The sequence below is a fragment of the Thunnus albacares genome, chromosome 13 (genome assembly GCF_914725855.1).
Source record: "Thunnus albacares chromosome 13, fThuAlb1.1, whole genome shotgun sequence".
NCBI classification, from domain to species: Eukaryota; Metazoa; Chordata; class Actinopteri; order Scombriformes; family Scombridae; genus Thunnus; species Thunnus albacares.
The window spans coordinates 30422392-30444406 of NC_058118.1; the positions used below are offsets into that span (position 1 = coordinate 30422392).

Consider the following 22015-nt stretch of genomic DNA (forward strand, 5'->3'; position numbering starts at 1 on the left):
TCCTGCAGCAAAGTCCACTTTTAAACCAAACCTGCCTCCTCCTGATAAGGCAAAACCATCTCATCAAGTCACCTAATACTGAACTGCATCACGTCCACGAGTCATAATTAATAAAGCCACTAGATACGTGTCTATAGGTTGTTTTGCCGACCTGAATTTTAAAGCTATACTGTCATTTTTCTTGTGACGACAGGCTGGACTGCAGAATATAAGTGATATTGTCATACAAACATTTTTTTATTTATAGAAAGACTGAACTCTGACAACAATGATGTTTTGTCTTTGTCGTGTTTTTCAGGCATCCTCCTCGCCGTGACCTCCATCGGCCCGGCCCTCGGCTTCCTCACAGGCTCCTTCATGCTGCGTTATTACGTCGACTTTGACAAGTTACCCAAAGGTGAGTGAGACGCACTGTGCTGACGATCCACAGCTGGCCTGGAATACCGTTTCAGTATATGCCCTCAAGTAAAGTCAAGCACTTCGTTTAAGAGCAAAGGGAGGATTTCCTGCATGTTGGGGTCACTTATAGTTCTGTGATTTGAGAAGTTGATTAATGTTGGTCATTTACTCAGAGTAGACAGATAAGTCGACATGGAGTTAAAGCAACAAGGAAATAAGATTTAATCACTGTCTTGCTTTCGTAATGTCGCTGTGAAAAGTTTTCACTCACTTGACTTTTTTGCACAACTTGTGTTAAGTTATTTGACAGTCAGCTCAGTACAGTCCTTTGGATTTGCCAAAATTGCTATTACGACTCTGAGAAAAAAAAAACAATGATTCAAAACTAAACATGTTACAAGATAAATATGAAATTATGATATGTTCCCCCACATTAAGTCAACAGTGAGTCAATAAGCCTGAGACGAAACACCCACAACACAGGGTCAAACAGGTCTGAGTCAAAACATCCATAAAACTGAAACAAGTCAGAACATCCACGTGACTGAGCCGAGGCCTTGACAAGCGTGAGACTAGTCAGAGCAACGAGCACATGTCTGAGACAGTCGGCAGTAAATCAGCCTCCGTAAAGTGACTGAATCAACCTGTTGGAGACACAAAACTTAAAAGGTTGCACCTGTCCAGCAGCGTCATCAACAACCAGAAAAATCTCCCTGAATTTGTTCAGCTGCTGCCGTCATGCAGAATGTCAGCAGGTGTTTCTCAGTGAGGAAACATCCAGATGCATGTCAGGACTGGCAGCAGATACACAAGTCTTTAATTTTGACACGAAATATTACACAACTTTAAATATCAAACATATAGACCTTCATCTCAGACATTTTGCCAATAAAGTGTCAGAAAATGGTGAAAAATATCAAGACGACGTCCACAACCCAAAGATATTCAGTTTACTGTCTGAGAAATGAAAGAGAGACCAATTTTTTCCTTAAAGTATGACTCCAAATGATTAATTGATCATAAAAATAGTTGGTAACTAATGGATTAACCGCTGCAAGGTACACCTGTGCTTTTCTGTAACATGCCAATATGTCCTCTGTGGAGAAAGGTCATCAGTTCCAGTTGAGTCAGCTGACAAATCAGAATAAGTCTTCCAGTTTGTTTAACAGGTTTCCTTTAAGCAAACATTTAGTTCACACTCTGCTGACCTGATTTTGTTCATGTGCAAAACAGACGTGCAGCAGCAAGCAGTCAAACCTCATAACATCACTGCAACACAGCAACAGTTTAAAACTAGATTTTGTCTAAATGTCTTCTTTGAATTCTCCATTTAAATGAAAATGCAATGACAGGAGGCAACAGTATCTTATTGCAATTACAATCTTTCTTTCAGGACAGAGCTGGCAAAGATAATACAGGTGAATGTAGACGATATAAATAAACTAAAATAAAGAGAAAATATCAAAAAATAGGCAAAATCCTTCTTTAGCATTCACAAGTAACATGAACAACAGTGAGGTTTGGTTGTAAAGCTCAGCTCTAAGCTCTGTAGTTAAACAGGTTTCTTTTAAACAAACACTTCACACTCTGCTGACCTGCTTTCGAAACAGACGTGCAGCAGCAAGCAGTCGAACCTCACAGTCTGTCTGTGTGTTCTCACACACCGAGAGCGATAACATCACCACAACACAGCAACAATTTAAAAACTTTTTTTTTTCTTCTCTAAATGTGTTTACATGTTTTTGAATTCTCCGTTTTGACAGAGAAACAAAAAAACAGACATGAATGCAGAATTCACAGCAGACATTTTGTCATAGAAGGAAAAGCTCAGGTGTTATAATAACATTAAAGATGGTTTCAAGTGTCTCTATAAACCGTGAGAGTCTGACAGTCAGCCAGCAGCTGCTAAACCTCAACCCTGAAGCTTAAACGGCTGTTTTTTAGACCTGTGCTTTTCCTTCTGTAACAAAATGTCCTAAAGGTCCATAATAATGTAATAAACCAACAACAAAACTATAAAGCAACACCACTCAGCTCCACATATAAAAAGTCACACAACACAAACATTTTGTTATAGAGATTAAGACATTAAACTTTTTTTTTTAATGATGTGTATAACTGATGATGGAAAGATGAAGAAGAGGAGACAGTGGATCAAATTTAAACTTCACTCCCTAAATATTTCCGTGTCATACAGCACGTCTCTCCAGTTTGTAATTAGAGCAGGACCAAATCTATGAAAAAAATACAATTAAATATTAAAGCTGGAAGCAGCGTTGGTCGGGACCTCGCACTCTGGCTGTCGGGATCAGATCAGATTTTGCTTTTGAAAAATGAGGGATAATTCTTACAAGTGTGGTGTGCTTTTATTTTGGAAGTTTGATTGACATGTGTACTGTCAGGTGTGTAGAGACAATAAGTAACTGCAGCTGGACACAGAAAAATACTCATATATTTGAATGGAGAGTGTGAGCGAACCCACACCTTTTTGAACATTTACTGCTTCCACATAGTTTTAGATACAAACTACATTTGAACTTTAAATGAGTCACGAGACTTTGACCTACAAATCTTGAATTTACATGTTTTTTCTATCTTTTACTGTTTTTGAGATATTAGAGTTTGACTTTTAAAGTCTTTTCTTGCTCCTCCTGTGATTTTATAATGAGTGTGTATTGCGGAATGTTTCACAGCACTGAGGGAGTGACATCACCAGGAGCAGTTGGAGAGGAGGATGTTAGAGAACACCTCTTGTGAAATATCCTCATAAATCTCATGACTTTGGCCAAAACTAACATTAAAAATCATATTTTAGTGGGAAATTCCGTTGTGAATCCATTGATACAGGTTTGAAAGTGGTCAGACTTATAATTTAGACGTCAGAAGCCTCTGTTTGACACAAAGTTCATGCCCATAGATTGTCTCCCCATTGGTTTACATTGTAAGGGGTGATGTGTCACTGCAACTTTCAGGGCTTATAAAATCCAAGCCGTTTGAGTTATTACAAAGTTTTTAACTTTTTTTCAGCACAGTGTCATAAGTCATCTATTAAAGCTTGAAGCCGATACCATTAACGCCCTCGGAGGAGATAGCGTTTGTTCAGGGGCCAAAATTGAGGCAAAGTCTTATTTTGAAAGGCTAATTGCAGACTTCCTGTAGGATTTAGGTCAGGGGTGTCAGTGTATGATTTGTAGGTCTTGATGAGACAAATAATTGATTTTGGTTTGATCTCTCTACGACATTCCTACGGGCCGTGGCAGCCATTTTAGTTACATAAGTGGCACTAGAGAGCACATTTTGGCATTTTAGGGGTTAATTTTTACATTTTATCAAATTTTTTACCAGACCTGATGTGCGTGCCAAATTTGGCAAGTTTTTGAGCATGTTTAGGGAGTCAAATTTAGGGTTTAAATGGCGTAATAATAAAGAAACAAACAAACAAACAAACACAGTCCTCGCCTGTAGGCCTTTGTAGGCCTCTGCCTTTTGGGCTCGGTCCCTAAATATAATATTCAATCTGTTATCTATTTATCAATATCAATTATACAATACTATATATATATATATATATATATAAGCATTTATCATTTCATATGAATACTAAATAGGGGGATTTAAAATAAAGTGTTGCTGAAAACTCCAGTTTGATGAAAACTCCCGAAGCCTGGTTGTTTTTGTTACCTCTGCTCATATTTCTGTTGCCAGGACTCGACTGTGTGAATGTTCGTTGAGGTTCACACGCTGCAGTTTAACACCTCAAGAATTAATGGAGCTCCACTTTCTTCAGAGGCGTGTTGAAACAAAAATCTGTTTCCCTTTGCCATGTGGGGCATGTGTGTGAACGGAGGGAGATGATTGCGTAAGTGTCTGTAGTGTGTCAGTTTGTTGATGCACATATATGTGTTTGTAGGAGAACGTGTTTCTATATGAGGGAGTGAGATTCATGTTGTAAAAGTTTGTGCATCATGTCAATGAGGGTACTAACAAGTACAGACGTATAAATGTGGGTGTGTGTGTCTGGCCTCTGGGAACGTTGTGAGGACTCCTTTGAGTTTTAACCTGTGATGTCAGGACATTTTCAATTATGAGGACATTTTGTCTGATCCTCATTTGTTCAAATGCTGCTTTTGTATTCAGACTTATTTCCGGAAAATGTGAATAGCAGTAAGAGTCCTCACTAGTTCAGAAGTATAAATATGTGTTTAAGGAGGTTTGGATTGGGAACTAATGGCTCGTTTTGTCACTCGGCTGGTCTTTGTTCTGGTAGAAACCAGGACATTACAGTGAAACCAATTATTTATTGCCGTTGGTTTGACTCATAAACAGTTCATCACTTTATTGGCTGATGGCCACATCTGATTCAGCAAGAACATAAATATGCAAAGAATCTGCAATTTTTTTTTTAAGATTTCACAATTTTTGTAGCATGAATGTACAAATTACTTCAAAACAAATGATGAGTGTGTTCCATTTAAACATTTTTATGTGCATTTTAAATTTGTGCATAAAACAACCCGAGTGGAAACACAGAAAATGCAAAAAAAAAAAAAAAAAGTGAGTGGAGCTGAGTGGATAAAAAACAGACGTAAACAGACTGACTGAATAAGTGTGCATTAATGCTGGGAACACTCGTGTCAGAGCACTTGAGTCTAGACTTCTAAATCTATCAACTATTTGGAGTTTTCAAGTACTTGTTATTGCGCACTTCTCAGGCCAATATAATGCAGGACACACTAACCAGATGTGTGTGTATCAGTAGTGGTATTAAACACATTTATACCCAAAATATTCGTCTGTATGTTAAATAAGGCTAATCATTTATTAAATCAATCAAAAAATCATTTATTAATTACTTACAGTGATAATTGTTTTGATGCTACATGTGTGTGATTTTTACAGTAAATAAAGAAAAACGCCGACTCATATTTGTATCATGACATAATAAGAGCAAATAAAGACATTTCAATATGTGCAAAACAATTTTAAAAAAGCTATTAACAGACAGTAGTCTAACTATCATATCAACCAAACTGCAGCACAGAGAATCTCCAAAGTCCACAAGCAGCAAAGTAGCCGCAGGCTAACAAGCTAACAGGCTAACAGGCTAACGAACACTGTGTGACTCTGGTACTTGAATGAATCCAGCGAAGCCCCGAGCCTCGAACGGCTGCGTTTGTTATCTAGCTGATCTTGACCTCTCCAATATGTATCTATACAGAAACAGCAACATCATAATGTTTTACATGTTATAATACTCTTAGTCTCATGTACTCAGACATTAACTTACTGTAAAAATTCAATAATATATCTGAACTCTGCGTACCTGCTTCTGTCACTTCTCGGTAACACCCGAAGGATAAACATGTCCTTAAAGCATCTAGACTTTGTCACACAGCACTCAGATAAGCTTTTAATAAAGTTTAAGGTTGCAATGCTTCTATTTTTATCTCTGGCAGCTCGTCTGGTAACATAAAGCAGAGTATGCAGAAGAAAGTGAAGCTTTTGTTACTGTCGCACTTTAGAGTGCAACTAAGTACAGACGTGATACGTTATCAAACCCACAAATGAATCAACACTTTAGATTCTTTCATTCATTTTATGTCAGCACTACCTGGTACCCAACTTTTTGAACATGTCCTCGTTAGAGCTGAAACATTTAACCGGTTAATTGATCAACAGAAAGCAGACCAACAGCTAGTTGAAAATCAAATAATCATTGTAGTAATATTTTTTTAACAAATGCTGGAATTTGTTGGTTTCAGCTTCTCAAATGGGACGATTTGACGCTTTTCTTTGTCGCACATGATAGTAAATCAAATATCTTTGGATTCTGGACTGTTCATTGGACAAAACAAGACATCTGAAGAGGTCTTCTTTGAGTCTGGAAAATTATAGCATTTATTATTTCACCATTTTCTGACATTTCATAGGGAAATCAAATAATCGATTAGATGAGATAATAATCAGAAGATTAATTTATGATGAAAATAATTGTCAGCTGCAGCCTTAGTCCACACTAAGGGTCAATTATGCTCAATCAGAACTAGTTTGTATGACGTGTCCGACCAATTAAATGTGTTTATAATTGTTATGAACGGTGAACTTGAAGGTCGATGAAAAGTCAGTCGTCACAGAGAGGTGGGAGCACAATATCATTTAAATATGGGGATAACAGCACATATTTTTTAACAGTCTCTCCTGGAAGACAGTCATACTGATGCACTCAGTCGTTCACATGAAGAGAGCTGGGCTTCTTTCTCACTTCTACATGTTCTTCAGTTTGTGTTTTGTGGCTGATTTGTGTTCCGTTGTGTTTCCAGACCAGATCAAGTTGGATCAGATGGACCTGCGCTGGGTGGGAGCCTGGTGGCTCGGCTTCCTGGTGGCGTCCTGCTTGCTCTTCCTCACTGCGCTGCCTTACCTCTTCTTCCCCAGAAACATGCCCAAAGAGGTGAGTCGGGATCGAGCGGCAACTACCACAACTTGAGACTGAAGTGGTATCTTAAAGTGCCACTGACGGCCACTAGACGCTCCAATTGACTCCCATTCAAAAAGCATCAACCTCTCTCTACAAATACTGAGTCAGTCATTGTTTTTAGTGAGTCTCAGACTCTAAATTCAGGCCCTCTTATAAGTGTGCTGGTGGCCATTTTAGAAATTATTGCTCCGTTAATAAGATTTGAAGACTTACCTGCCCTGTAAGCACAATTTAGCGTAGCATAGCGTAGTGTGTTTCCATAGCATGAAATGTAAAGGTGCCTCCAAACAACCTGAAGCTGCAACTCTGGGCTTCAAACCAGCTCCAACACAACATCACATCTCGCTACGTCCATCTTTATATACAGGCTGTGGTCAGGATCAGAGAAACTCCTACCTGATCTAAAGCTTGTAGTGGAGGTCAGTGCAGGAGCAGCAAATGCAACTTTCTTTTAACCAATCAAGCATTTTGTTTATGGGCCTCAGTATCATAAAAGCCCAGCCGGGTAAGGAGGGATGGAGTCCAGTTGTTGTAGCCCCACTCCTCCAGATTTACTTTGGTTTCCTCAATAAAATTAAGTCAACAGACAAGCAGAAGCTCTGCAGCCTGTTCTTGCTCAGTACTACTCACACGCAAAATGATGAATCATTTCTTAAGAGCCTGACTTGTCCTGAAAAAAAACAATATATGGCAGCCTTGTTGGCTCTTCTATAAACCTATAAATGAAGGGAAGTAAAAACAGCATAGGGTTCAAAGTTTCCCAGTCATAACTAGGATTTGGATGTTAATATGAATATTTGCTGTCCCGAAATGAGACATTACAGCGTGACTAACAGCAGAGGAGGAACTCTCAGCTCTCTGTGTTTCCTGCGGTTGTGTTGATTTATTTATTCCTTCACTTAAACCAACATCTTGGAGGCAGAGGTCTGTGTGATGACAGCTTGTCTTGATTATACCCTCTGATGTGATAATCATCAACTTATGTCAAACAAGTTAACGACCTTCAGACAGGGTGGATTTGTTTTCACACACAAAAAAAAACAGAATTAACATTAAAGGAATAGTTCAGCATTTCGAGAAGCTTATTTGCTGAGTTAGATGTTCAGATTGATTCCACTCTCATGTCTGTACGCTAAATATGAAGCTACAGCTAGCAGCTGGTTAGCTTAACTTAGCATAAAGACTGGAAACAGAGGGAAACAGCTAGCCTGGCTCTGTCCAAAGCTGACAAAATCCACCTATTAACACCTATAAAGCTCATTAATTAACACATTCTGTCTTGTTTAGTTCATACAAATGCTGAAGTGTAAAAATTACAATTTGAAGTTTTACAGGATGTTTTGTGTCAGACTATTTCCTGGCCCTGAACAGTTGCCAGGCAACCAGCAGAGACTCTGCAGAGAAAGTTACTGGTTGAAGCCAAGAAATAGTCTGACCCATTATAACAGTCACACTGTGGTGTTTGTACAGACAAGATATAATGTGTTAAAGGACGGTTCATAATTCTGTGTCTTAAACCAGCAGTCAGGTGTCCATAGTAACAGTGAAAGAGGTTTTCCTCGCTGTAATCATTCCTCCTGTTCATACTGGATATTAAAAGATCCTTCAAATGTGCTTTCAGTGGAAGTGATGGAGGATAAAATCCACAGTGTGTCCACACAGTCATTTAAAAGTCTGTGTGAAGCTTCTATTCAGCTTCAGCAGTCTGAGTTAGTCATATCAAGTGGATATCTGACACATTTACAGTCTTTTTTTAGCATCAAATTCCCTCTTTGTGTTTCCTCGGACAGTGTTTCCCCGTTGAGCTGCAGGTGGAAGTATAGTAACAAAAAGAGGAACTTTGGCACTAAAAAGACTGTAACGTTGAAAGATATCTACTTGATTTGACTCATTTGGACGCTGAAGCTTCATATTAGCTTCAGATAAACTTTTAAATACATTTTTTGCACAGAAGGAGGACTGTGGATTTTGTCCCCCATCACTTCCATTGTAAGTGGATGTGGAGGATATGTAATGTAATGTTCCAATTTTATAAAAAATATCTAGCACATTTCAAATGTCCTGGTCAAGGAGGACAAAATACTAACATTTCACTCCTTTATTTGGCTAACATCACATTATTAAAGAGCCAAAACTTCTTCAGGGCGTCAAAAATGCTCTGAAGGAGTGAAATGTAAATATTTTGACGAGGAAATTTGCGATGTGCTGCCATTTTCTTAAAAATATTTTTGGAACAAGCCAAATTTTGGATTTTGGGTTTAGCACTCCACTGAATCACACTGAGTCTGTTGAATCACATTGTTGAAGTGCAACCTCCTTCTCTGATGACGTTGTTTTATATAATCTGCATCAAATTAAACAAAGTGTCAGTTGCAGCAGCTGTACTTCGCCGCGATATAACATCTGTGTTTATAAGTGCAGATTTATGCGTCACTGAAGTAAATCTAGTTGTTAAATAGAGATGAGTTGTTATTAAATATTTACAGCCGCTAACTGCAGGTGGAACTGTCGCTAAGCTAGCTGAATGAGCCAACTGACAAAGCTAACATTAGAATGCTAATATCTGAGCCATTTATATTGAAGAGTAAAAGAAGTAACATGGAATATGGTCGACATATCTGACCTGACACCCTAGAATTCACAGGAAAAACACAATATACCTCAAATTACTGAACTTAGACTAAATGACCAAATAACATAGTTTAGTTTAGCATAATCTCACTGTAAACTGCATGAATGCTACTAATCTTAAAGCACACATTTCTGCAGGTATGCACATAGAAATAAAACAAATATACACCTGCATTCACAAAGGACTCACAGTTCACTTTATTTTATCTTTGGCCCCCTAAAACTGTTAAAAAAAAAAGTTATGTTACAGCTAATTTGAAACTAGTTAGTTACTAAGGACTTAAGACTACACACAAACTGAGTGATGGATTTATGATTAGCTGGTACAACACAGTCCTGTAGGAGAAATTTACCATAAAATGTATACAAAAGACAGGCTTTTAATAAAGTAAATGGACACATTTCCAACTAATGTCACTGACATTTGTTCACCAGTTTGAAAGTAACAAATGATCAAACATAGTGAAGATAAGAAACATGCCCTCATGCTAACTCATGTCACCTCAATGAGCTCCAACCAGGAGTCTCTCTCAGGAGGGTGTTTTGGCTGCGTCCCCCAAACAGAAAGTTCAGCTCTGCTATCAAGTAAAGGAGGCGATTTATTCCAAAGATTGTTTAATACATTTCCTTAATATTATGGCCTCATGAGGGATTATACTGCAGCCAAATACTTTCACTTTGAAAAACCAGATATTTGACTCAGAGTTTCCACTTAAAATGTCGGCAGGAGATACACTATCGCTGAAGATTTTAAATGTTTGATTTGGTGTGTTTTATCAGAGTCTAAACACTGAAAGTTATATGTGTAACTTTGGTTCTGAGTCATGGATGACCTCCAGGGACATCATGTGTATAATAGTTGGATATCCAGCATCTGTGGAGATCTAATAAAGGACGTTTCTGATACTTTATTATTTTATGGTTGAATCATCGTCTGTTGTATTATGTCGTCTGTACTTAACTGCACTTAAGTACAATTTTGAGATACTTGTACTTTACTTGAGTATTTCCATTTTAACCTACTTTATACTTCCACTCATTACATTTTAGAGGAAAATATTGTCATTTCTACTCCACTACATTCGTTTCACAGCAATAGTTATTCATCAGTATAAGGTGTAAAATTAGCTCTACCATGACAACATTAAAATGCTGCTTACATGTACACATCAAGTAATCTGTTTTAATATTCAAATATCTAAAAATAGACCATTTTGCATAACCAGTACTTTTACTTTTAATACTTTAACTACATTTTGCTGGCAATACTTACACATTTTTACATTTTGGTATTGCTACTTGTATTCAAGTAAGGATCTGAGTACTTCTTTCACCACTGGTCTGATTTACAGATGAAGGCTGAATCCTCATCAGTTATCCAATGAGTGCTTGACACATTTATGGCCAACCTGCAGAGCATGATGAAGTTTAAAATAAAAGTACATAAGTAGTAGTTTTCAGCGTAAACCACAAGACAATGAAAATATAAAGTATGTTGTCACACAGAGGTCTGGTTTCACTTGTGTGTTGAGGACTTTGGCTGCTGTTAGAGTGTGTTGGAACCCAGGGAGCCACATCAGATAGAACATTATGTGAACAAATGCTCAGCACAGATTGTTTCGTTTCATTGGAGCAAATATTTTCCATCTGATGTTTTTTGTGACGGAGCCAAAAACTCCCCCACAAAGTGACCCAGATTTCCTCAGAAGGTCGTCTGGCTCAATGTAGCTTCACTGGACTTAAACAATATAAATCACCTGATGATTTATATTTAAGTACTCCACAAAGATCTACATATATTAGCTTTAGGCTCATTTTAGTCTTTGGATTATTATCAATCTAGTTTTCATCAGGGACATTTTAGTCTCATTTTTCTTGCATTTTTCATTGTTATATCTTCTTCAGCTGTTAGTGTAAAAGGCAGTGTTTACTTGTTGACACACGTGTGACTCTGACACGGTCTGCAACTAACCATTATTTTCATTATTCTTTAATATGCAGATTATTTTCTTGAATAATTGATTATTTGTGAGGTCTGTTAAGTGTTGGCAGATTGTTCCCAGAGTCTACTGTGACTTTTGAAAATGTCTTATTTTGTCCAACCAGCAGTCCAAACCCAAAGATAATCTGCTTATGATCATAGAGGAATATGAAAACTAGAAAATCTTCACATTTAGGGAGCTGGAACCAGTGAATTTTTGCCAGTTTTGCTTAAAAATCATCAAAATTGTTGCAGATGAAATGTCTGTACATGGATTAATTGACTGTGTTACACTATATGATGTTAGCCACATGTTATTTAACTAATGATAGCTTCTAACATCAATGCTGGCTATCATGTACTGTCCTCCAAACACACCACATATTCAACTTCAAAAGTACAACATGGTACTGGAAAATATTTGCTAGCAGCAAGATGGCCGCATTAAAATTCCTTTCCTTTCTCATCATCTTAGGTAGTCGACAAAACACATTTTTTCAAAAGCAAAATAGAACATTACAAAGCATTCGTCAGCCTAAAGTGAGCTAACACTAATGCCAACTCATTGAACCTATAAGAACTGAACTTAGCACTTATTACTATGCCATTAACATTGTGCCTAAACAAAAATGAACATGACTGGAATAAGGAATTGCACCATCAAACCTTTATCAACCTTTTTATTTGTTCTTGAGTTTATGTCTGCCAGAATTAGAGATAATTCAATAAGCCACAATTATTTCTGCATTTAGCTCAGTAAAAGTCGGACAAACCACAGTTTCAAGGGCGTTTTACTGATTAAATACATTTACATGTGCACACGTGGAAAACATTGGTAAGAATCACTTAAAATACTTAGAGATTTCACCTTGATATCTCCTTTAATGCTTCTTTGTGCAATAGGGGAACTTTGAGTGGGAAGCGTATGTAGAACAGGCACGTAAGCGTTGTCACCGTAACCCAACCCTGAAGGTAAATAACCTAATTTTCCATAAAACAATTAACATAATCGGCCCAACCTGAACAACCATGGTTGGGTTAAGAATGCAACACAGCATTTTTAGTGTGTAATTGCTGCAGTAATCCAACAGAATGACTCTCCTGTTCAAACAGAATGTTCCCGCTCACCTAACATTAGCATTAGCATTAGCACAGCTAACATTAGCAGCTGATCATTGACTCAACTGTTGACTAAAATCCTGTTGATTGTCTTGCTTTATGTTGAGTGCAAAAGCTCAAACGTGGGATAACATATTTCTTTCGTGAACATCTAGAATCTGACTCATTCCTTCTGATAGCAACATTAGCTTAACTTTTTTATAAATGCAGCCATGCTGCCTGCGTGACTCAGTTTGTCAGCTGTTGCTTCTTGTCTAATTCTCAGTGGATTATAGATAACATTTGTGGCTCATCATGTCATAATTCTGTCATAAAAAGTAAAAATTTTGATTTCCTATTTAATCATTGTCACCATGTCTTACATTTTCATCTTACCATGAGTATTTTAAGCTTTTTCACCCCTAAATTTATATATTTTTTATTGTTACAGTCAGGAATGAGCCTCCATATATCACAGGGTTAGTTTAGGCAGTATAATTAGCTTAAAATGTGAGGTCAGGATGGATGTATTAATTTTTTGGCCAATATTTGTCTTCATTTAATGAATTTTTATAATAATTATAATCTGCGTGCTGTCTCATTCTAGGTGGATTATAGATGAATTTAGTCCATAAATGTATAAAATAATATAGAAACAGAATGTAACTGAATGAAGATGCTTCCTAATGGCAGAACAACAGGTTAAACAGCTAAATAAACTTCTGAACAGGAGATATTATTGGCTGCTGGAGGAAGCTGGTTGACCAATCAGGAGCTACAGTGTCCAAAGATGAATGCAGCTTGTTTTAACACTCTAGTTAATTTGTTCATCTTTCACATAATTGTTTAGTTTTTATTTGATAATGAGAAATACAAAACATGTCATCATAGTTCTCATTTTCATTGTGAAAAAAAAGGCCCTCAACATTTTTTTTTCCACAGATAGCAGTGCTTTTAATGCAGTTTTTGTCACAGTATACAGATTTTTCAGTTAGTTTACAAAATGCAATATGATGCAAAACTGTGACTTTAAAATCCTTTTGGAGCTGTCTCACAACTATCTGTAATTGATTTAAATAAACAAAGCTTTCTGCTTGTTTTTCCTCTGTACATTGCATTGTGGGACATTTTATTTTCATTTTTATTTCATTACTCTATAAGACAACTACTGTGGTTCGTACAATGTGTTGTCCAATGTTGTCAGAAATCAAGAGTGTTAATAATTGTTCCAAACAGCTACACTCGAAGGTGGAGTGAAGGATAACGTCGAACATTTTCAGACATTCATAGTGTTGCACTGGTCTGTACGCACAAAAGTTGACAGAAATAGTCGTGTAAAGAACAAAAAAAAAAAGAAAGAAAAAGAGAAGTTCAAACCCTGGCTCCTTTTAATCATGAAGCAAAGTGGGTGTGAATGTTTTAAAAAAGTTACAGCTATTTATCTGACGTCAGAAAGGACAGACCGTCAGCTCTGATGAAGCACACTGGCAGCTGAACCCAGGTCTGCTCGAGGGCCTCCCAGGTGGACAGAATACGTTCACAGGAATGCATCTGATGTTAGAGATATCTCACCTCGTCTCTAATATTGACCTCAAACATGCTGCCAAGAAAACCAGTTTCAGAAACCACAGATATCAACTGATCTACATTCCAGCTCTAACCTGTGGACATGTTTGGAATGAAGATCGACCTATAAATGAATGATGACGACGTCTGATTCAAAGTTCAACTTTGAAAATCTAAGCATCATGAAGTTTATCAGACGGCATTTGTCAGACTGTCTTCGGGACAACATATAAATATATCCTCTTCCCAGAAACCTCACCAGCAATATGAAGTGTCAACAGTTCATAACATAAACCACACAGCACTCGCGTTTATTTCAAGTGCCTTACAGAGCATGTAGAGAATGTAAACCTTTCTGGCATGCAGGGCCCCAGCAGACACCCTAAAAGCAGCAGCAGTTCCAGACTGAGAACAAAACTGTCTGGAAAAAAAGCAGGTCCGGCATGTGATGTTCTGTTTCCATATCTGTGCAGGATGGCACAGACGATGTGGAGTCCAAACCTGACAGTAAGCAGCAGACAAACCCGCCGCAGGAAGTCTCCCTGCTTCAGTTCCTCAAAAGTAAGTCCTTTATATCTCTTCTGTTTCCTGTTAGTCTGATGTGGCTGCAGCAGAGACAACTGCAGGACATTGACAGTGAACAGGGGTCACTGTGTTTCATCATTACTGCCACATACCCTCCAGATAAGATTCCTTAAACTGACGTTCACTCCTCCCTCATTGAAAAATCAACAATCTATAAATATATAAATATTTTCACAGAAATCACTTTCTTTCACTATCACTATCACTTTCTGTGTAAGTCTCTCCTTCATTTCTATTGTGCATTGCATTGTGGGAGAATAGTGACAACAGCACACTCACAAATCTTTTATAGAAACTGTTTTGAATATACTTAATTTCATTGTTTTTGATTGTGAACACACTCAAACTTGATTTGGGACACAGTTTATCTGTCTGTCTGGGTAGGAGTTGGGGTAATTTGGGTGAAGTGACCCTTTAAGAGGTCTTACTGTCCACCACTGTCCCTCAGGTTTTCCTCGTATCGCTCTGCGGACGCTGCGGAGCCCCATCTACCTGCTCGTGGTTCTGGCACAGGTCAACCTGGCGGCGCTGCTGGCTGGCCTCGCCACCTTTATGGCCAAATTCCTCGAGAAGCAGTTCAGCCGAAGTGTCCCCTTTTCCACCATGATGATAGGTGAGAGTGGACATGAACCTGTAGGGTTCATCCCCAGGAATGTGCATGACTTGATGTTATATTAAGTTAACAGAGGACAGTTGTGATCAAAGGCGACTGAAGCTTCTGTTGTTCTGGTTTATTTATTTCAGGAGGAGTTGTCATCCCGTGTGCGGTGCTGGGCACCGTCCTGGGTGGAGCTCTGATGCGGAGGTTGAATCTTTCGGTCAGCGGCGCCAGCAGGTTGTGCACCGTCGCCATCCTGCTCTGCACTTTGTCCGCCCTGCCGCTGCTGCTCATTGGCTGCCCCACCCAGACGGTTGACGGGGTCTTTCCTCCCAGGTACTTACAGCTTCTGTTCATATACACCAAATACACAGGCTACAGATGCCTGGGGGAACTAATTTAACCACTGACAGGGAACTAATTTAACTACTGACAAAGAGTGAATTTTACTATTGACAGGGAACTGATTTTACTGCTGACATTAAACTGATTGCACTACTTTTACTACCAAAAGGGAACTCGTTTTACTACTGACAGAAAACTAATTGCACCACTGACAGGGAACTAATTCTACTACAAAGAGTGAGTTAATGTCTAAACTGACAGGGAACTAATTACTGACAAGTAATAAATGTTACCACTAACACGGAAGTAATTTTACTGATGAAATTAAACTAATTTCACACATGACAGGGAACTCATTTTTTACTAATGACGGGACTCATTTCACCACTGACAGGGAACTGATTTCACAGCTGACAGGGAACTGATTTCACCACTGATTGGGAACAAATTTCTTCTGTGACAAGAAGCTAACTTTACCACTGACTGAAAATTACTAATAGGGAACTAAATTCACTGATGGCAGCAACAGCATTTGTGTCATTATCACATTTTTAAAATCCATTTCTTACTTTGAAAGGTTTCTTAACTACAGGCCCATAAAATGTTTAAATTTATGTTTTATTTATTTATGTATGTTTTCCAGCGTTGATGGGCCGTGCGGTGTTGGCTGTCGGTGTCCACCGGAGGCCTTTAACCCGGTCTGCGGATCAAACGGGGTGGAGTTCAGGTCTCCCTGCCACGCTGGATGTATCGGCATGACAACAGACACCGACAACAAAGTCATCGTAAGAAATATTTTTGCATTATACTCTGAAATTGTCATGCACATTTTCATCTTTGAACCATCACACATTCAGACTAGTCCAGCACTTAATAAAAAGCATATAGTGTACTTTTAACTGTTTTTGCTTGAAATTTATATTCATGTGGTGTGCAGCAACAGGGAACTGCCAGCTTTGTATTTGAGTGCTGCCAGTTCCCATTTACACTGTGAGGGCTCTGGTTTCTTGGTAAAGTTGATGACATCACATCCTGTGTTTTAGTGAAATCCCTTTTGTCTCATTTAGTGCTGCAGGCAGCAGAGACTGTGTTCGTCTTCTCTTCTGCTTCAAGTCATTTGCATATAAACTATAAACTCTTTTTTCACCTCACTGTCTCTCCAACAAACACACTCTGGTTGTTTTCTTTTGTTTAAGCATCTTCATAACTTCAGATTCTCTAGACACCTATTTCTGTGGGACTGGTCTTAAGAAAGAACAGTCAGCATAAATATGCAAACAGAGATATCAAATCAAACTCTCTGTGTAAATCTCAGTTAGTCCAGTGACTAAAAGCTGCTGGGAGCTTTTTAAAATAACCAGGGGAAAAATGTGAAGTTTAGGGAAGAAGTGGTTATAGAAATCAAAAGGGATTATATATATTTAGGGCTGCAACTAACAATTATTTTTCTTGTCAGTCTTTTAGTCTGTGAAAAAATGAAAGAAAATGCTGAAAAATGCCAGTCACCATTTCCCAAAGCCTAAGATGGAACCTAAAATGTCTTTTTTTTGTCCACAACCCAAAAATATTCAGTTTACCATCAAAGAGGACTAAAGAAACCAAAAAATAGTCACATTTTAGAGGCTGAGCAAGAGATTTGTTTGTATTTTTCTTAAAAATTGACTCAAAATGATTCGTCAGATATCAGAATAGTTGTTTTTTAGTATCTGTCCACTACTGACTAATAGTTGCAGCTGATTTATCCAATCAAATGTGAGACCAAGATGTCACAAAGTTGAATCCTAACGTTTAAAGGTTATCTATCTCACTTTAACTTTTTTACTGCACTGTGTTCCCTGTAACTGAACACAGGGAGAGGCAGCTGCTTCTTTCTGCATGGCTTCCCAGGAAACAATAAAACTCCAGACTGAAGTTTTAATAACTGATGAAACCAGAACCCTTAGGACTCTATGACGTTCTTTGATTAGAGTTTACACAGGAATCAGACAACAGTTTCAGTAGAAAGTCATGATGTCAGATGATTGACTTTTCTTCCCAGGAAAATAACAGGAGAACAGGATCATTATCAGATAGAAAAGAAAAGATGATAAAACAGATTAAAATATTACACAACCACACTGGATTCAGTTTATAAAAGCACCAGCATGCACTGGGGCAGCAGATTCAAGATTCAAGATTTAGTTTATTATAGTCATTTTCTTGTGTATTTGCAAACACAACAAATGCTGTTTCTCTCATCTCACAGCAGTGCAACAACATCAGAAAGGATAAAAGATATACTGTATATCTAAAAACTCCCTTTAAAAGAAATGATTAAAAACGTATAAATCCCAAGAGAAAAAAAAACCTAGTGCATTAAAGAGCATTTAGAGATTCATCAATTAGTATTTAATTAGTGAGTCAATGATGTTGTGTTCAGGATTAAGCTGATTTAATTGCATGTATTCAAACTGTGTCAAACATTGTTATTAAAATAATTAAATGTTTAATTGTTCAAATAGCAAGAATATTTAATTTCATTTCATAGTTAAATATCATGTTTTCTGTTTCCAAGTGTTTTGACTGAGGTTGTATCTTTCTGTTTATGTTTTTAAGGGTACCTGTTTTATTATATTGTATATTTAACATACTCTAAGTATTTAACGCTTTAGTGTGAAATTAAATAATAATAATATAATTAATTAATTCATATCTGACGTGCAACTTCTTCCTTTAACAAACATCTTAAGACTCACCTTTTGAAACTTGCATTTAAATTGTCTTTATCACTGCTTCTTACTGAATATTACTGAAAGTTTACTTATTTCTTTTATTCCTATTATTCACTGCTTTACTGTATTTTAATTATGAATTATCTGAGCTGCATCGTATGTATTAAAGGTGCTATAAGAACACAGATATTATCATTATTGTAACACCAACGGATTGTAAAGCAGTGGTAGTCAAATAGTGGCTCGTTGGCCAAAGCTTTTGGCTTTTGAATCTCTCATTTAAATCCCAATAGTTTTGACCTTGTAACATTTTGTAAACTTACTAGATAAATAACAAAGTTACATAACATCATTTGGCTGGTTTGCCCAGAACAGATTTGTGTCAATAACAGCACTTTGCCTCAACCATAAATTAATCAGACCGCTGTTTATCTCATGAGGATAAGCTGATGTAAGTTGATGAAATGTAACACAGAGGATACAACATGTTTATGTGTCATTTGCCAGACGAGTAAACTGCTGTCACTTACTGATGTGAATAATGACATCTGCTCCCAGATACAACCACAAAACTGTTATATACATCAATATATTCTGGAATTAATGAAAAGAAATAAACAGAATATATTAAAAACATATTAAACTTTGTTTTTATCGCACATATATGCTGGCAGTGCAGCGAAAATCTGGCCTATGGTTGAAGTTAATTACTGCCCCCTGTTGTAACGGTTTCACAAGAACCTACATCCAAAATCATCCCTTTAAAAGGAGTCATGTGTATCTGACGAGGACTGCGGTTCACCGTAAAAACCCAAAATGTGAAGAGGCTGCATTTTGACCAGTTTGGGCTTGTTGCTATTTAACAGCTGCAGATTATTTTCAGCTTTAAAGAACAGAAAAATCCAGACTTCCAGCTAACACAATTTTCCTCGTTTGGTAAAACTCTGCAAGATAAATGATCAGGATGCTGTTTGTAGTGAACACTGCAGCCTGTAGGTTGCGCTGACTCCGTCTGTATGCTGATGATGTGTCACTGTTTCTGCAGAACTACACTCAGTGCCGTTGTGTTAAAGATACTGGCTTCGCCTCTCCGGGGACCTGCGGCAGCAACTGCTCCCACTTCTTCCTCCCCTTCATGGTCCTGTTGGGTGTCACCAGCTTCGTCGCCTCCTTCTCCCAGACCCCATCATACATAATGATACTCAGGTACAGAGGCGAGCACTCGGGCACTGTGGCGGTTCTTGGAAAGTGTCACACAAGTAGACACTTGTATTGGGATGGACTCTTAACCTGACCAGGACCAGGCTGATCTGAATGGTTACGTTTCCATGGTAACTTAGGTTGGACCTAAAGAGTTGTGAAGTGGGAAGTGGTGTTTTTCAAATTATTATTTAAACGATATCTTCACTGTTGCTGAACATCGAAGCTCAGGACTCTCCTGCATAGCATAAAGATCCTATAGGTTTATATTCTGACCACCAGTTTCAATTATTTCAACTTCATTTCCGAAAAATGGTGTTTTGTCTGTGATTTTGGAAGGCGGCTAAATATACTACAATACCCATGAACCTCAGTCTCCATTGCTACAGAGAAGAAGCCATTCAGAGGTGTAATTATTTCTACCTTCAAATGGAACTCATGAGCTTGTGGTTACGACATGGGAAGTTGTGTACCCGATATACTTGACGTTCAAGTGGTTAAGTTGTGAGAACACCGCTGCTAGGCAACATGGATGCAAGAAGGTAGCTACATTAGCTAATATTAACATTAGGTAGTGGGTGGGAAACATAATGTAGGAAATGCAAAGGCATAATGAGGTGGGAATATCAACATTTTCCTCAGAAATATTATAAAATTGCTAAGAAAAACTCTATTCGAGTAAAATTACAATATATTAACTTACCATCCACTAAAAACTGAACTTCCATGTCCTCCGCCATTTCTGAAAACATTACTTGGAGTTTTCTGAAAATTTCCACTTCTGAAGTTCATATACACTCTTCTCGTGAACACGATAAACACGATCCCGTCTGAAGGCAGCATTAGACTATTAAAGTTGTGAACAAAACACGGCGCCATAGTTGCTGAATTCACTCAAAAGTGACCCAGAAACAAACTGATTCACTCTGTAGATTGTAAAATTAGTTTTCTCAACATTGCAATTTTTAGTTTCCACTTGCCATTACCGGCGTACATGACCAACTACGATAAAGTAAAACCCTGTGAACATAACAATTTCAGGATAGAAGTTAACTATGACTCCCAAGATGCATTTCGGCAAGAAAAAGCCAATCACAAAGCTTAACATTCGGTCCTGCGCCTCTAAAACTAAAGCTAAAAGATTACGATGTTTAGAAAACTGAAAACAATACAATCAGTACATTTTTCATACCAACAGAAATGTTTCAGTAAAACTGAAAGTTGGCGTTCAGTATTTGGTCAGATTCATAATCTTGATGACTTATTTGTTGATATGATGGTTCCTGAATTCAGTCATAATTTTAGCAGTTTTATACATATTTTATGTAAACAGCTGTTTGCGTTTAGACAATATTTAAAGGATAAAGCAGCGATTGTCTTTGTTTTTCTTCTTGTCAACAAATCTCATGTTTTGGATCCATGTTTGGCGCTAAATTAAATGTTTTTGAAATGTTTACAATGAATTTACAAAATTCATTGTAAACATTTCAAAAACATTTCATCTAGCGTCACCATCAGGTCAAATCTTTGAATGTCCAACATTTTATAATGAAGTTATGTTAGCATGCTGACACGCTAAGCTAAAATGATAAACATTATACCTGCTTAACATCAGCATGTTAGCATGCATTAGCACTAGCATTTAGCTTAAAGCACTGATGTATTACAGTCTCAAAGAGCTTCTATTGTGAGTGGAGTCTCTTAAAGGATAAGGCTGGCTAACTAACAAGTATTGTGTGTATCAAAGCCTGATATATCTTATTCCTCCGTCGTTGTCCAAAAACTATTAAAAACACGTCAATGAACCGCACCGCTGCACTGGGTGACATGTTCCAGCGGAGGTCTACAGCACAGAGGAATCAGATTCACACACAATACTGGTTTGGATCCAAACATGAGATTTGTTGACAAGAAGGAAAACATAGAAAATCTCTGCCTTATCATTTAAATATTGGTTAACTTGTGGGATTTGTTTTTTTCACACCTCTGACTGGCCTCTTGTCAAACTGCTGGTCATAATATAAACCTGTAAGGAGAGTCTCATGTTTCAGTGATCAGTAATGTTGAGGAGATCGTTTAAAGAAAAGTTTCAGATGTGAACACAAAATCATGAAAAACACTCTTTCAATATGTTTGAATGTATGAATGGTTGTGCTTGCACTTGTGAGTTGTGATGTATGTCCTTGTTGCACTTTGTTAATTTAGTACACTGTGACTTTAGTGACTACCGTTCTAACTGGTGAAGGTTTGTTATTGTTTTTCTCTCATTTTGGTGTTTTTTCTTGTGTTTTTTTATTTGTTGTGTACATGTAGACTCTAAAAGAAAAGAGGGACTGACTTTTATAACAGTGAGGTGTAAACTGTTCACATTTCTAGTTGAAGTGTTCAACTAGAACAACAGAAATTTAAAGTAATAAAATGTA

The 22015-nt window shown here is 37.6% G+C and overlaps 1 protein-coding gene across 3 annotated transcripts in view; it reads left to right on the forward strand.

Annotated features, from left to right (window-relative positions):
- The window catches only part of slco2b1 (solute carrier organic anion transporter family, member 2B1), a 37215-nt gene that overhangs the window by 11565 nt on the left and 3635 nt on the right, over window positions 1-22015 (forward strand). For all 3 annotated transcript variants that reach the window (XM_044370328.1, XM_044370331.1, XM_044370330.1), the window contains exons 6-12: window positions 299-397; window positions 6720-6850; window positions 14627-14714; window positions 15187-15351; window positions 15483-15672; window positions 16325-16466; window positions 19438-19598. In XM_044370328.1, coding sequence (XP_044226263.1) covers window positions 299-397; window positions 6720-6850; window positions 14627-14714; window positions 15187-15351; window positions 15483-15672; window positions 16325-16466; window positions 19438-19598 — 976 coding nt within the window. The remainder of the gene's footprint in view (window positions 1-298; window positions 398-6719; window positions 6851-14626; window positions 14715-15186; window positions 15352-15482; window positions 15673-16324; window positions 16467-19437; window positions 19599-22015) is intronic.